The sequence below is a fragment of the Falco rusticolus genome, chromosome 6 (genome assembly GCF_015220075.1).
Source record: "Falco rusticolus isolate bFalRus1 chromosome 6, bFalRus1.pri, whole genome shotgun sequence".
Classification (NCBI taxonomy): domain Eukaryota; kingdom Metazoa; phylum Chordata; class Aves; order Falconiformes; family Falconidae; genus Falco; species Falco rusticolus.
Window position 1 is genome coordinate 78,028,826 of NC_051192.1, and position 15,806 is coordinate 78,044,631.

General features: G+C 37.1%; 1 protein-coding gene across 3 annotated transcripts in view; it reads left to right on the top strand.

Moving 5' to 3' along the window:
- The window catches only part of COL19A1 (collagen type XIX alpha 1 chain), a 203,092-nt gene that overhangs the window by 69,707 nt on the left and 117,579 nt on the right, over positions 1-15,806 (top strand). For all 3 annotated transcript variants that reach the window (XM_037392293.1, XM_037392291.1, XM_037392292.1), the window contains one exon: positions 681-725. In XM_037392293.1, coding sequence (XP_037248190.1) covers positions 681-725 — 45 coding nt within the window. The remainder of the gene's footprint in view (positions 1-680; positions 726-15,806) is intronic.

The window sequence follows — 15,806 nt, forward strand, 5'->3', positions numbered from 1 at the left end:
AACTTTTTGACAAAGACATTAATATAGTAAGATTGTACAGTAAGATTTTTGTTTCTGAGGGAAAGTTATTTTGAAAAGCATTATAACAGGTTTTTTTATTGAAATATCATCAAATAAAGAATTCAGACTGCTGAAACAAGCTGATCTTGAATGTTTGAAAATTCACCTCTTCTGTTGGTTTTTTTTGTTTGTTTGTTTTTTAAATACTTGGGTAATTGGATGTGGCTTTCAAAGTGAAAGGAATGAGTTTTCTTTACATAAATTGTATCTGCATATTTTTCTCAATTGTCTTGGATTTTGGAGGCCTTCACAGCCAACTGGTCATATTTAGAATTTAAAATGAAGGCATTAATAAGAATTAAAACCTGTTCTGCAGAAGAATAGCTGGACTGTAATGAGCAAGTTTAACACAAATGAGTAATTCAGAATATTTAAAGTGGAGAGAATCCCTTAGGCTGAATGGACAAATGATTGAGTACTGTTAATTGACAAAAATATAGAAAGCAGTGTCATTTTTTTGTAGAGGTTCACACCTTTTCGAATGAAAGAATCAGTATCAAAATTATTTCTTCTGTTATAATCCCATAATAAAAATTCAGTGCAATAAAACTATTTTAAAGAATGCTATAATTTGAGGAATGTTATTTTTGAGATTTTTATTTTATTTTATTGTGTTCCAGGGTGAACGTGGCTTTGTGGGTAGCAGAGGTAAAGAAGGTGAAAAGGTAAATTACTCTGTTTGTGTTATTAATTTTTTTGGTTTAACTATGTGATTCATGGTGAACCAAGTAGAGCTTTGTTCTGAAGGTCTTCCTTAAGTCTTTCATGAATACAATTCATAAGTTTTTGCTATGTAAATGAGTCTTGAAAAGCTTAAGAACTAGGTTTTTATGTGTGTTAATCAGTGTCATCAGTGCTTCTTTTAGAACCTTTTTTTCTTAAAGATATAATAATGAAATCTAACAGAACCATAACCATTGGAGTCCAGTAGTGTTTACTGCTCTTATTTTTATGGTAACTAGTAAATGTTTATTTATTTAGCATGAAATGTATGATGAAATGGTGTGTGGGTATTTCTAGTACTTAATTATTGCTTTTATGCATTAAAAGTGCACTTTTATAGAAACTTACACTGTTGATTATACATATTGATACTAAATGTTTTACACACTTTTTTCCTAAGAACATAAATTTACTGCAATAACAAAATTTAACAGTTGCTACAGCATAACTGACCGCTAATCTAAAAAGCTTAGTTTTCATTTATATACTTCTGTGTACCTATGCAGTAGTTAACGTGAGTTTTGTCTCCTGCACACACCTGACTCAGAGTAAATTGACTTCACTGCAAATGCCAAAGCTTGAATGCAGGTGCATTTACCTCTTCCTCAGACTAGAAGTTCAGTCCCTTTGCCTGATGGACTGGCATGTTGCCCTAAAAACACTCTTAGTCTCTCGACAGCCTTAAAAAGTTTTGGAGTATAAATTCTAGGAGAAGCCTTTCCTTGTTCTTAACCAGTGAGCATCAGAAATGGAACTTGAAGGAGTTTGTCCTAATTGCAGATGCTTTGCAGTCTCCAGATACAGTTCCAAATTTGTGCTTTAAAATGGGAATTTAACTGGCCCTGTGTAAGGCTGTCTTGGCTCACAGAACACCAGCCTGGGCATTCGCTCTAGGTGATGCAACCTAACCTTGTGTGGCTTCAGACCAGTCGGTATTCACATGTCATCCAATGCAAGTCTGTTTTGAGGGACAAGTGGAAGGAAGAGCCTGTTCTTAGCTTGCCTGATAGGAATTAAAATAACAATGGTGATAGTTTATGTTTGAAACTTCAGCTCCTAACCATGTTACTGGCTGGTTACTGCTTTTTCACTAGTTTTAGCTGATATGGATTAGGCAACCTAGATTAAGAGTCTTTCCTTGTATCATGGATAGTTACTCTGTGCTTCAGCTCACTGTGTGAAAAAGGTGCACAAACATTTCTGCTGAACTTGTATAACGTAAATATGAAGAATGACAGATACTGCTATTCTGGCAATATTCAGACTGAATAAAATGGAGAGTAGGTGGCAGCTTCTGAATCTTAAAAAAAGTGCAATGTATTTGTGAGTTAGGCTGCTTTGGACATGGATATATGCACCTACCCACCATACTTCTTTCGAAGTGTCAGCCAGCTTTCCCCTGTTCATAATTTAAAGAAAGCATGCTATGGATTAATAAAAATTTAAGCACATTTAAATTGCAGAGAGTTTTTTAGGAGGAAGTATTCCAGTACTCAGGAAGGAGGAAGTATAAGAAGTAGAAAACCAGCATCCATAGCAACTAAGATTTATAATGTGAAGATTGAGCCTCTTTAAAAAAGCACTTGTTAAGCTTGAGTGTTTCTAACTCCATGACAGATCTTATTTCCTTGGTGGCATCATTATTCATCAGTTATGAAGGGCTTGTGAATTTTTTCTTCTTTTTTCTTTTTTTTTTTTTTTCTTCATAATTGCTCTGCAGCTGTGCTGTGCTTTCCTAGAGTTTTATGAATAGATTGTGTTTGGACACAGGCACATGATTCCAGCTGTTGCTGCCACTCTTTTTGCTTGATTTCCCTTATTTTAAGGCAGAAATAAAATGACCCAACCATTGGTAGTAGCATTTTTCTTAAGTTGAGTCAGCACACTGAGACTTTTTTTTTTTTTTTTTTTGTCTTGTAACTTCAGGAGTTAGTTACAGGATCCCATTTAAAAGTATTTCCAGTGTAACTATTAATAATGTATTCAACTGTCCTTCAAATAAAGGGAAATATATGAGTGGAAGGATCTGTATTTACCAATGATCACTCAAAATTAATTTGGGACAGTCTCATCAAAAGCTACGCATCATGATTTGTAAGGAAAGACTGTTTCAAGATTATGGGAAGTAGGTCATAGCCTGGGCTTTACCAGTTACTCAGTTTAGCCTTAATTCAAATAATTATTGAAGAGCAACAATGCTGTTTCCAGCTACTGAAATCCAGTATTAAAAACATATCAACAGCTTTACATTTTAACATCGTGTCACAAAATAAAATAGTTGTAGTAATGTGTGTGTAACAAACACAATTAAAAAGCGTGGAAATTAAAATCTGATTTTTCCTAATACCAAAATATTCTGCATAATCTTGCAAACACTGTCTTGTTCCTTAATATGCACACTCTGTTTTGCATATCGCTTAGAGTGGAACACAGCTGCCTAAACATGAGGTAGTTGCCATTCCAAACCCTGTGCAGAAGTACATTCACATGAAAAATCCTGTATTTTTGTTATGGTGACTATATCATTCCATAGGACTGAATACTTGAAACCAACTCAGCCTTACACCTCTCGGTTCACCAAATCAGACTAGTTGACTTTGTCTTTTATTGTACTATATTCTACTTTGGCAGAACAAGCTCTGGAGACGTGAGGGAGTCGTAGGCACTGGAGGCAAAAATGAGTGATCATATGTAAATTAAAGATACAGGAGGCATTTGTAATTTAAACTATTGAAGCAGATTGTTTTAAGCTGTTTAAAGGTTTCTTTGCCACACTGGTTTTCCTTGAGGAATCCAGAAGTCTTGTTCTGTCTTCCTCCTTTTTTTGGTCTTGGTTGAACTTGGTTCGCTCTTACAGAAGCCAGTAGTAGTAAGAGAAGTTACAGACCGTGTATGCATGTGTTATGCTGCAAGTTTTCCTTCCACGGGAAATACACTTTCATTAATTCTCCTTTGTATTCTATTTTCTTTATGTTTCTTAAATAATGATATTGTCTTATACGATTGTCTTATAGCTGCAAGAAAAACATTGATCTACCCTTCTACAGTATGACTGAAAAAGCATATGCTGAGAGTAGTTTTACTTGGTTTGCTGCCAGGAAGGCAGACTATATCATCTGGATCCATCCTCATTCTAATACAGTTCAGAATTGTAATTTTACAGTATCGGATAGAAAGTGTGAGTATTACACTTTATGTTAATAGGAGGTCAGGAGGGACTGATAATAACTGGAAGAAAGGTTTAAAATCTGGAATGTTCTTGGCAAATCAGAGATGTAGACTCAAAAAAATAGAATCCAATGCAGAAGGAACAAGTGCAGGGAACTACCTGTAGGGGAAAAAAATATCTGAGCTGAAAAAAACCCAAATTTAAAATCTGAGGATTATTTGGATCAGAAGCTAAACACAGCTAAATGAAGTCAGGCAGCTGCAAGTGAAAGACTCTTACTAAGACATTTTAAAGTCAAATATTGTCTGCACCACTAACTAAATAGTCCTGTGCTATTTGGTATTGGTAAGGCTTCAACTTAAAGGCTTTTGTAAGAAGAGCACTGAGAATGATTGCACTCACAAACACATAACCTTTGAGGAAGGATTGCATGAATGAAGATTACTTAGTGTAGAGTCAGCTGAAACAAAATATGTAAACAATCTTTAAATACATAACACTGCTGCAAAGAGGAAGGGAATGTTGTATTTGCTGTGTCTGTTGTGCGTGCGAAGCAATGTCCTGAAAGTGCAGCAAGGAAGATGTGTGTAGCCATTAGGAAAGGGGTTTTAATTTTAATAGTATTGTTTATTATGGAAGTAATTTCCTCTTGTAGTGGTCTGCACTTTTTATCCTAGTTACAGAAAAGGAAATAAACTAAAGAAAGGCTTGCCTCATGAAAATACTGGAGATCAGATTATCTTAAATGTTTTTACCATTTTCTGTTAATAGTATCAAAGTTATGCAAGGTATCACTTGGACTGATTTCTAATTGGATAAGCACAAAGAACAGCAAGACAGTTTCTTTTTCAACATACATCTGTGTTTGTTTTTAATGCCCAGTTAATACTTTTCTGTGATAGGACAGCAAAGCTCTGGAAGAGGTTGCCTGCAGCGGTTCTGCAGCCTTTTTTCTTTAAGTTTTCAAGAGCAGCCACAAGCAACCTGGCCTGACTCCATAGCTGAGCCCTGCTTTGAGCAGGAGGTTGGATTAGAGAACTCCTAAGGTCAAGTCCAGCCTCAATTATCCTATAATTTTATGGACAGGGAACATGAATGTGATATTTTTTCCGATCTGGCATGTGTGATCACATTATAAGTAAATGTAAAAAAAGAGAACAATAAAAAGTGATAATAGTTTGAGGGGGTTGAGTTTTTGTTTTGGTTTGGGGTTTTTTCCAAATATTGGCAGGGGTGAGATGTGAACATTTAATGCTTACTTTTAATTGGCAGTATGGACTAACATTGTTCACCAGAATATGTTATAGGCAGATTTTTTTAATCTGTATTTTAATGTGTATATACATTTGTACTCTTGTTTTGGAGCATCACATCTGGCGGTGACCCATGCCCTTGCTTAAATATCTCATCACCTGTCAGCTGATGCTGTCTTCCTCACAGGAGCTGTCACGGAATGCTTGTTTGGTAGCATTGTGTGTGGTTGCTCGGATGATGGATGCATATGCAATCTCTGGTATGATTTTAGCTTAGGTTTGCTGAAATCCTATGGAACAGTTCATTTTCCAATACAAATAGTTACAAAATAGACTGTTCAACATAAATGAAACCTGATGGTGTCCTCAAAATTTGTCAAGTATCAAAAAAGGGAGAATCTTAAAATTTGTTAGTATGAAAACTGGCAGGAAGCTGTTGAGTTGTCTGATCACAGCTCCATTCACCTCAGCTGTATCAATTCCCATAGCTGAAGTTTATCCCTGCATCTATCTTCTAAATGCAGTTTTATTCACAAGGGCAATCTTTTTTTTTTCATTGTTGCAGCCTTCTGTGTATTTGTTTTCTTCTTTCTTTTCAACACATTTACATGTTAATTATAGCTGAGCAAACATGACTGGATTGTCACTGATAGATAAAAGTGATTTCACAGAGCTGGGAAACCTAAATTCCTTGCCTTGCTTAGCTGCTTCAAAATACTAGTATATGATCCCTGTCTCTGTTTGAACTCAGAGAGACAAGTAAAGTATGCTGTTATATAGACTAGATTCCGTACTAGTCAATATCTCGGAAGACTCAGAATTTGTAATAGTGTTGGAGGATGGCTGTGCTCTGGAGAGGAACTCTTCAACTGCAATTCTCCTTGACTTGTTGCTTTCTTTTATAAAGCTTATTCCCCTCCCATCTCACATTTGGCATAGAGGATTTTAAAACTGGATGTCATTGGAGCTGAGCTATTGAGCAGTATATGTTGTTGGAGCTGTGATATGCACTTGTAAACACTTGTTCTTTGGGAAGTCGTTCTTTTACTGTAATTCTCTGATGGATATTTCTCAGTAAAAGGATATAAATAAAGTTATATTTATTGGACTAAGAAAAACTGAGAGTAAAACCGTAATGATAGTCATTCCTTATTTCCAGAGTTTCTTCCTTTTATCTTTACTTTTTGTATGTTTTGATTGTGTTTTTGACTGTGTTTACATGTGAGAAGAGAGGAGGACTCTGGGGCTTGTACAGCCTAAATGTAGAAAAAATTGTCATCTGCTTCATTTTCTTCTAAATGCAGGATGTTCTTTGTATATATTTACTATTTTGTGAAGTACAGTTTGAATTATCCCAGGAACTAGGGCTTCCTCTGTTTCCTTTAGAAGAAAATTCTTAATAGATCTTAGTGTCAAGAAAGTTTCCTGGAGGTTCAACATTTTCTACTTCATCCTATCACACCTAATAAAATACTCCTCTGTCTTCCATCCATTCTGAACTCACAAGGCTATAAAATTCCAGTTTGTCCCCAGGTGTAGTCTTTTATTTCACAATCTTCAGTGTGCTCTTCTTAAATTAAGCATAAATAAATGAAGAAGGAATCAGCTTTATTTCTAAGGTGCTAGTTGAAGTTAGTCATTATTTAGCCTTTCTAATATTTTGAATTCTGTACCATAAATCTCAGTGATGAAACCGGTCCACACATAAGACACCTCAAGTACTGGGGAAGCTTCCAATCTACTTGAAAAATAGAAGCTATTACTCATGGATAGAAGAGAGTTATGAACCTCAAAGGTCTGTAATTAAATATACTAACAAATTATAATTAAGAGAAGCAGTAACCCTCCTGTGTATTAGTACAGTGCTTCTATTTGTCAGCTGTAGATTCTGCTAGAAATGCTTCAATCTAAAAAAAGGATTAGAAGATTAAAATCAGTAAGCTGCAAATATTGATGTAACTGTGGCCACTGCATATACGGACCTGTTAGTCTGAATGGTTTTTGGAGTAATGGAAGAACACACTTTTTACATTTTAGACTAAGGGTCCAGTTCCCTAGTTTGTTTGGATGGTGGTGAGTCACTGCCACTGTGCTGGAAATGTGGCTCCTTACCTTTGCTAATCATCAATACAGATACTTTATTGTGGTGGGGCAAGATTTTCTGAAGTTCTTTAAAACTTACTTCATGCAGTGAAGACTGGGTGCTTTACCAGGTGGGTGTAAATGTGAACTGAGTTTTTTTCGTACTTGTACCCTAATGATACATAGGGAAGTATTAGAGTTTTGTTTCCCATCTTGTAACCATTTAGCTACCTATCTGCACCTTTTAAGCTTTGGAGCTGGGGGGAATGTTTTTCTTTGCTTTGCTTGTATGATTGCTGTGCTCTGATATTGTGAGTAGCACTTCAGATTTTTTTTCATGAAGTCATATGAGGTTAATTATTTACAAGACAGACATCTCAATAAATAGGCAAGCATTTTTGACAGATTTTTTTTTTTTTTATTACCAAGCAGATCATATATGAACACAGAGGCACCTGCACACAGGTATTCTAGGGGAAAAGGAAAAGCACATTGTTAACTCTACAGGAAGTCTCTACCTGTAATAAAAGTAGTCACATCGGCATTTATCCTAATAAGCTAAACATTACCAGGGCTTATCCTGTAGTTCTGTAGTATTTGGCTTGATCTGGCCATCCTCATACTGCTTAACTCTCTTGCCCTTTGAAACAGGCTTAATCAAAACTGCCTGTTGGGAATAGTCCCTAGCCTATGCTAACTTTTGAACTGTTCCTGGGAATTATATGGGGAAGTGCTAACTAGACTTATTGAAATGTCTGCAAGAGACCTTCACAGCTGGGGTCTATCATTTTAATGATATAGATGACCAAGTTCCAGGTCCCAAGCTGTATCACTGTTTAATTTACTTACACATACCCATTTGGTGAGATTAAAAGTTCATCAGGCTCAGCATCCTGCTTCTAATGATAGCCAGAAGTGGTGCCCAGGGAAAAGCATAAGGACAAAGTAAGTAAGTGCTTCTCCCCATGTACTTTCCCTGCCTCCAATTATTTGAGACTGTGATCTCACCAGATGTGTTTTCAGTGAATTTAGTAGCCTTCGGTGGACTTCCATCCCATTAGTGAATGCAGTTTTCCCTTGAATTCATGTAAACTTTGAGCATCTGCAATATCCTGTGGTGAGGAATTATGACATTTATCTTCGTGTTTGAAGAACCACTTCCTTTTCTGTATTTGGAACCTGCTTCCTCTTAATTTAATTTGGTGTCCCCTACTTACTCTGTTGGAAGATTTCTGTTCTCCTTTTTGGTATCAGTTAAGAATCAGTAAGCATCTATCATACATTCCTGAACTGTTTCTTCCAAATTGAATACCAGCTTACATAGCGTCTTATACTATGAACACCGTTCTCTATTTGGTCAGCCTTACTAGCTGTCTGTAGATGTTTTTCAGGTCAGTTACATTGTTTGAAGATAGTAGAGACAGGAACTTCAGTGTATATAGTATCACAGTGAAATTCTGTTTCATACTCTGTGCCTTCTTAGTATCTCCTCACATGGAACTTCCTTCTTTACTCTATCTTTAGCTTTGAGTGTGGCCTCAAGATCTCACTCTTGATCCTTTTGAACTGACCATTACCAGGCATTGCATTTAGGAAACTGTGATTGTCTTCACAGACATTATGGCTACATATGGGACATAAGGGTTTTGTTGTCTTCATCATTTTAAATATACCTACGCCTAATTTCATTTATCCTTCTTTTGCCATCTCATCGCATCTCATCATGCCTGTATTGAGTTTGTCACAGTTCATCCTCAATTGTTTTATCCTGTATAATTTGGTATCATCACCAGATTTAGTCATGTACCTCAAAATGTTTTTCTTTATGAAGTTTGAGTGTAAACAATTCATGTCTTGCTGAGAACAAGATTAATGGAGGAGAGAATGACTTTGCCAGTACCTAAATGCTGGTGTAAACTCTCAAAAACTCCTTCTGCCTTGGATTAGAAATATAATATTTGACAGGTGCATTTTTCTGGCATTAGAAAGGTATCTTTTTCAGCCTCACTTCTCTCCACTACGACTTGGTATAATCTTAAACTCTGAAAATGGCTATGTGCACATGAGTACAATTTATTTCAGTCCACAAAGCTCTCCAAATTCCAATCGTTCCCGCAACGTAGGAAGCCTCTGGCATGCTAGGCCTGGATGTGGAGCTCTGGGCAAGAAAGCACACGCGGTGTTCTGCAGAAACAGCCAAGCCTGTTCTGAATGAGCTATCTGGGGTATCAGAAGCATCGCAGCTTCGTTAGTGGGCACTGTTGAGATGAAAGGTTTATGAGTGTGAGCGGAGTGCCAGGTCATTTGGATGTACTGCTTCCAGGAACGATTACTTCTGTGCCACCTTGGAGATTTCTGTGAAGGCATATCCAGAGATGGATGACTGGGTACCATTATAGCTATGGATGCCTGGAAGAAATGTACTAGTTTGGAAACAGCTAAGGCTGTAAACCTTTTGAAAAGTAATTTGGATAAATGCTAATTAATTTAAAAATAATGTAACAATTTTTATAAGGAGTGCTGCACATTTAGTATCTGAGAAAATATTCTGGAGGAGCAGAGAAATACCCACTGGCAGTGGCAGAGAGCACAGCATTATCCTTTTTCTACACAGACACGTTGAAGTCCCAGTTTCCATTTAACAGTTCTGGGGGTTGTATAGTACCAGTGGGGTGAACGCTGGGGCTTGGGTCAAGAGACTTGTGTACAGGAGAGAGTAGAGGTGGACATGGGCCTTAAGTGGGCTAATTAGGGAAAACAAGAGGAATAGGTGGCATATGTATGTGTATTTCTGAGAGAGATGGAAGAGACTGAGAGTAATTCGGAAGCCAGAATAGGGTACATCAGTACTAATGTGCAAATAAACCCAAGATTTCTAGTGTGTCCTGGCTCTTCTGTTTGACTATACTGCCTTCCAGAAGGTATGTGGTCTGGATGTTGTCTGACAGTAGTAAATCTTACTCCTTTTTGGAGGCAAAAGTAGAATACAGAATTTACAGAATTTCTGGTTTCCATGCTTTTCATCAGCTTGGCTAAGTGCATTGTTCATTTTCTGGGATGAGTGGAAGGTGTCCCACACTCAGTCTGTGGTTTTGGTTCAACAGAACAGAGGGGTCATTCTCTGCTGCAGCTACCTAGTCTTTTAGATCAAGTGATAAATCTTGTTGCTGTGAATTAAAATATTCTCTCTTCTGACTCCACAGTTTATCTTTGGTGAAAGGCCTTATAATTCATTATGCAGATGATTGTTGCTGTTTACCATTTATTAATCTGAACAGAATGAATTTTAAAAAGGTGATTGCTGAGTCAAAAGTTAAGAAATGCCAGAAACAAATTAACTTGCAAACTAGATGTGACCTCAAATGGATTAGAGAGGCCTGGAAATAGCCCATTATATGACTGTTCCCACAAGACAGTCTCAGAGAAACAGATCTGACTGAAGTTCAACATCCAGTTATTTTTGTTCAAACTTATTTTTGTATCACTGTTTCTGAGTTTGTTTGTATTTTGGCTGCTTGCTATTTTTGTTACTTGTTCTTGATTATCTTCACTTTTTTCTGACTCATAACTTACCTTTCCTGTTGTATAGATGCTCACCCATACATGTATTTGTCTATTCTCTTTCCTATTTTACTTTTGCAAAAGCTGTTTACGTTCGCTACCTTTGCATAGTGTATTTGAGGAAAAATTTGTCTTTAACTGGGAATGCTGTGAGAAGCATTGTAAATACAGCGTCCTGTAAATACACAAGTACTTGAGTTCCTTACAGATCTCATGGGTTCTGGATAACCTCAGGTAGTATCATTGATCTGGTCTTACAGTTAACCGGGACTAAAAATTAAAATCGTTTCATATGACTGCAATTCTTTTTTTTTTTCCTGACAGTGAAGGGTGGGATATTTTTTTGTCAATCCCAGATCTGGTGATAGGTTTAACTTTGAGTGTATTTCCTTGATTTCCAGTTGAAAGTGCATATTTACGCCAATATGCTTGTATGTTTACATACATATTTATGTGTGTACTAGAATAAGTCATTCCCTTCTAGGAAATATAATACAATCACAAAAATATTTCGTAACATACAAAGTAATAGATTTCTAAATTAAATCACTTAATTCTTTTGGTTTACTGCAGCGCAGTTATTAAAGGAAAGCTTTCTTTACCAGGAACTTTAAGCCGGAAAGGAGGCTCTGGAGGAAGGCAGCGTTACAGCAATAGAGAGTAAGCACAACTGAATCCTTGCTGGCAGGTGCAGTATATTACTTTAATACTGCGAACGAAATAGAGCTCCTGACATGTGAGTCTCCTTTCTTTCAAACAGGAGGCAGTTCTTGGGAGTTGCTTAGCAAAGATATGCTGTAAGACTGAGCTGGTGGGGCTCCACAGCACGGAGGCTATCAGTACACTGCAGCTGCTGCTATCAGTGAGATTGTGTTGTGCACTGTTAGAGGATTATTCTTTATGAAAATGAGAGTGCTGACAGGTATCTGATGAGAATAGGCAATAGGATAATCTAATAAAACAGTATTAATGCTGCAATATTAGAAAGCATCATTTAGCATAAATTGCATGTATGCTTATGCAGCCTTGTATTTTTTTATAGCTTAGCCTCATACTGTGAGACCTTTTAAAAAATTCTTTTATGTGATGTTTCTAAAGTAGGCATGAACGTGAAGAAGTAAATTTTTAGACTGAATCATAGAATCACAGAACGGTGTGGGTTGGGAGGGACCTTAAAGATCACCCAGTTCCACTCCCCCTGCCATGGGCAGGGACACCTCCCACCAGACCAGGTTGCTCCAAGCCCCATCCAGCCTGGCCTTGGACACTCCCAGGGATGGGGCATCCACAGCTGCTCTGGGCAACCCGTGCCAGTGCCTCACGACCCTCACAGTGAAGAATTTCTTCCTTATATCAAAACTGAATCTACCCACTTTTTTAAAAACATGTTTAAGTCAACAAGCTCTCTAAATGGACTCTCACAATTTTGCATAAGAGTTGTTTGAAATTATGAAAAAGGATCAGAATTCTTGAACAGAGTAAAGAAGAAACAACAAAACAGCTACTCACATCGGTCACTATAGAACAGGAGATGACAGAACTTTGTTCATTAATATACCAAAAATAAAACTGTGAGCTGGGGGAAGTTTTGTAGTACCTGCAAAAACAGATGTGGATGTTACTACTGAAAAGTCAGCAACGTACATGTGTAAGTATATTTAAGTCTCCAATGCATCTTTTTATTTTTTTTTTTTTCTTCCCCCTCCACTTAGCAGTAGTTGATGTTTAAGGTCATACTCTCAATGATAAAAACAGTCTTCCTCCCCATCTCCTTTCCAACTGCTTCTTCCTATCTCCAGTGTCCCTGTGCACTGCTATTGCAACTGTGTGATGCCTAGTAAAGTAGTAAATCAGAAAACTGTTTTGACAAAAAAAAAAACCAAAAAACAACTGTTTACTGGGTTATATCCCAACAGATTCTGTTTCTCCAGACTACTTTCTGGCTTTCTTCAGCAGCCGAGGTATTCCAGAAGAGTAGGCATATCTTAATGGCCAGAAAGTGCTACAGTCTTACGTAATGACTTTATGGGCTGGAGAAGAACAGCATGATTCCTTTTGGATGAAGATAAACTGAAAGATGTGCTCCAGCAACAAGCCTAAGGTGCTGTAGTTGCGAATGGCTCTTGAGTTCATGAAAACAGACTAAAGCTACTCCAGGGTACATTTGGAATAGCTTCAACAAAGTACATGTAGTGTGAACATCTAGTACTCTCCATCATTCTGTTGTGCCACGTTGCTAGTGTAGGCATACCTAGAAAGCACTTACTTTGAAGAAGACCTGACAGAGCAGGCACACAAATCAAGGGTATTAAGGCTGTTACCAAAGATCTGCGCAACAGTTAAAGAATGTGTCTAATGCAGCTAACCCAGTCAGCAGTACAGTACACTCACTGGCTGTCTTTCTGTAATCTTAGACTTGACTTTAAGAAAACAAAGCAGCTAGCTTAGCTAACTTTACAAGGAGAAGTTCAGAGTTTCTGTGACAGTAAGTGGAGACTGAACTGTCTACGGGGAGCATATCATTGATCTTCCTTTGTATGGTGAGGCCAATTCATAGTGCACAGATAAAGAAAGAAGTTTTGCCCGTAGCATTTTATGAGTTTTATGTTCCTATTGAAAGCCAGTGTTAACTTAAACTTGCTTCTGTTGTTCATAGCCAGCCAGTAGATACAGCTGAAATTTCCCAGGGTGCCCTTTCTAAAGATGCTTCTTTCCTTTAAGTAGCCTGCAGAACCCTCACCTATTTATTCTAGACCCATTGATTTTTTACACTGCACAGTGGTCCAGCTAGAACAGAAATATGACAATTGTTTTCATGTATGGTAACCTGTGGGCTGGTTGTATGGACAGTTGCCAGAGAAGTGGGAGCTGCAAACTGGTTAATTAAAAAATAAATCATATGAAAGATGACGCTTCACATGTTGTCTAGATTTTGCACTCATCACACCAGAGGAGAATTAGGCTGAAGGACAAGGTTATTGCATGGGGGTAAGTGGTGAGACTTTGTGTAAGCCTTGCAGTGCCACGTTTTACACTGAGTTTAGTACTCGGGTTTCCCAGTATTTTAGTATGTGTGCATGAGAACCAGAAAAGGAAAAGATAAATGAACAGAGTTTTAGCGACAGCATTCCTTAATGCGTGGGTGGAGAGCAGGGTGAGGGAGCATTTGAGACAATAGTGTGTATGATCAAGTCCAGGTGAAAGCAGTAGCTCTGTAGATAGCTGAGAAAGGTTATTTCTGTGGTCTGGATGTGGTTTGTATCTGAGAGGCTCATTTCAAGATTATTCTAGTTCTTGGTGGCTAATAGAATCAGTGTTTTTTTCAGTGACAAAAGAAGCAGCTTTCTCAAGGAAAAAAATATTGAAAGACACTTAAAACTAATTCAAATAGTTAGATATGAACAAGAAGGTACTGGAAAGTTAAGATGTTCTCTTGGACAGGAGGCAAGTCTGGAGAAGCGTAAAGGATGAGTCATAGAAATGATTGGTTTTATATTTGCAGATGAGATTAGCCAGTTACACTGTAGAAGGAGAGGAATACTGGACCATAAACATACCCTGTATAGCCTCTTCGTGGAAAGCTGCTTGTATGAGTTGTCTGACTGAATTCATGAATCTTTATAGTTTGGAAAGCCTTTTGCTTTTGGATTATGAGGAAAGGTATAGCACAATAAATTATGTGAAATACACAAATTTCTAAACTGAAGTAATATTCCATGTATATAATGTATTATAGAACTTGGCCAGATGGAGTGAGTAAAGAATATAATATTCATTACTGCTCGTGGTGGGGTTTTTAGAATCTTTAAAATGAATCCTATGATTTCTTTCTGTAGATGCAAATTCTTGAAATAAACATTGTATTGATTTTTTGGGAAGCTTTGCATTACATTAGAAAGCCTATTTTATATCCATTAAAACTTGTGCACATCAGTACCAAGTAGCATTTGCAAATGAAATTCACCACAAAAATAATCTTAGTAACTTGTCCTTATTTTTTCCTTACATTTTACCTGACCGCTTGTACTTTCTCTGAAGAGAGTATTTATATATTTGATTCCGTGTTAAGAATACATATTCTCTAGGAGACTGAAACTCTGCATTCAGATAGGTCATGCTTTAGGTTGTTTGGGGTTTTTTTCTTGTTTTTATGAATAAAACCTTAGTCTTAGGTTAAGAATGTTTCTTTAAAGCTAAGTCTGGGAATAATTACCAAAATAATTACCAAATTACTAAAAAGAGTTCAGGTTTGGATGTTGATTTTGTTTTTCTCCTTGACACTGAAAGTTTTGAAAGGGGGTGGGAGAAAAAAGAAAATGAAATGGTGATGGCAGGTTGAGTCATGGCAGGATAGCATACAGAGCAAAGTTTGCAATCGGCAGCATATAAATTTCATGTGGCAAAAAGCAAAGCCAGTGTGGAGCATCTTAAGCCCAAGTACATTCCTTTGGGGCATTTATCATTGAATAGCAAAGCTAAATGTTAGATTGCGGCTAGTCTTGTATAAATCGTAGCAAGCAGGAGTTATCCAAAATCTCGGTATTTTTTTCTTCTTGTGCTGGCTAACATCTTTCACCCAAAAGGATGAAGTTGTATCTTTGTTTCTTTTACCCTGACAGGTTGTCTTGGATGAAAATGTATGTTATGTACTATTTTACATAGATATTTTTTTTTCTGTTTATCACAGTATTATTTAATGCCTTTTAGTATTTCATTAATGATCTTAACTGCTAGCTCTGGTCGGCATCAGGGAATGTTAGGCGGTCCTTTAGATTTCCAAAAGATAGGGTTACATTGAAGATAAGGACCAAGGTGAGATTCAGAGATCTGTAAGGAACACATTAAGAGGTCAAAGGATTGTTCAGTTGTGTTTTCAATAAGGCACCACTGGTAGCCTTGCTGTGGGATTTTCTAGTTGTGAAATAATAAAATTTGAGTTTTCTGAAGGCTTAGTTCTC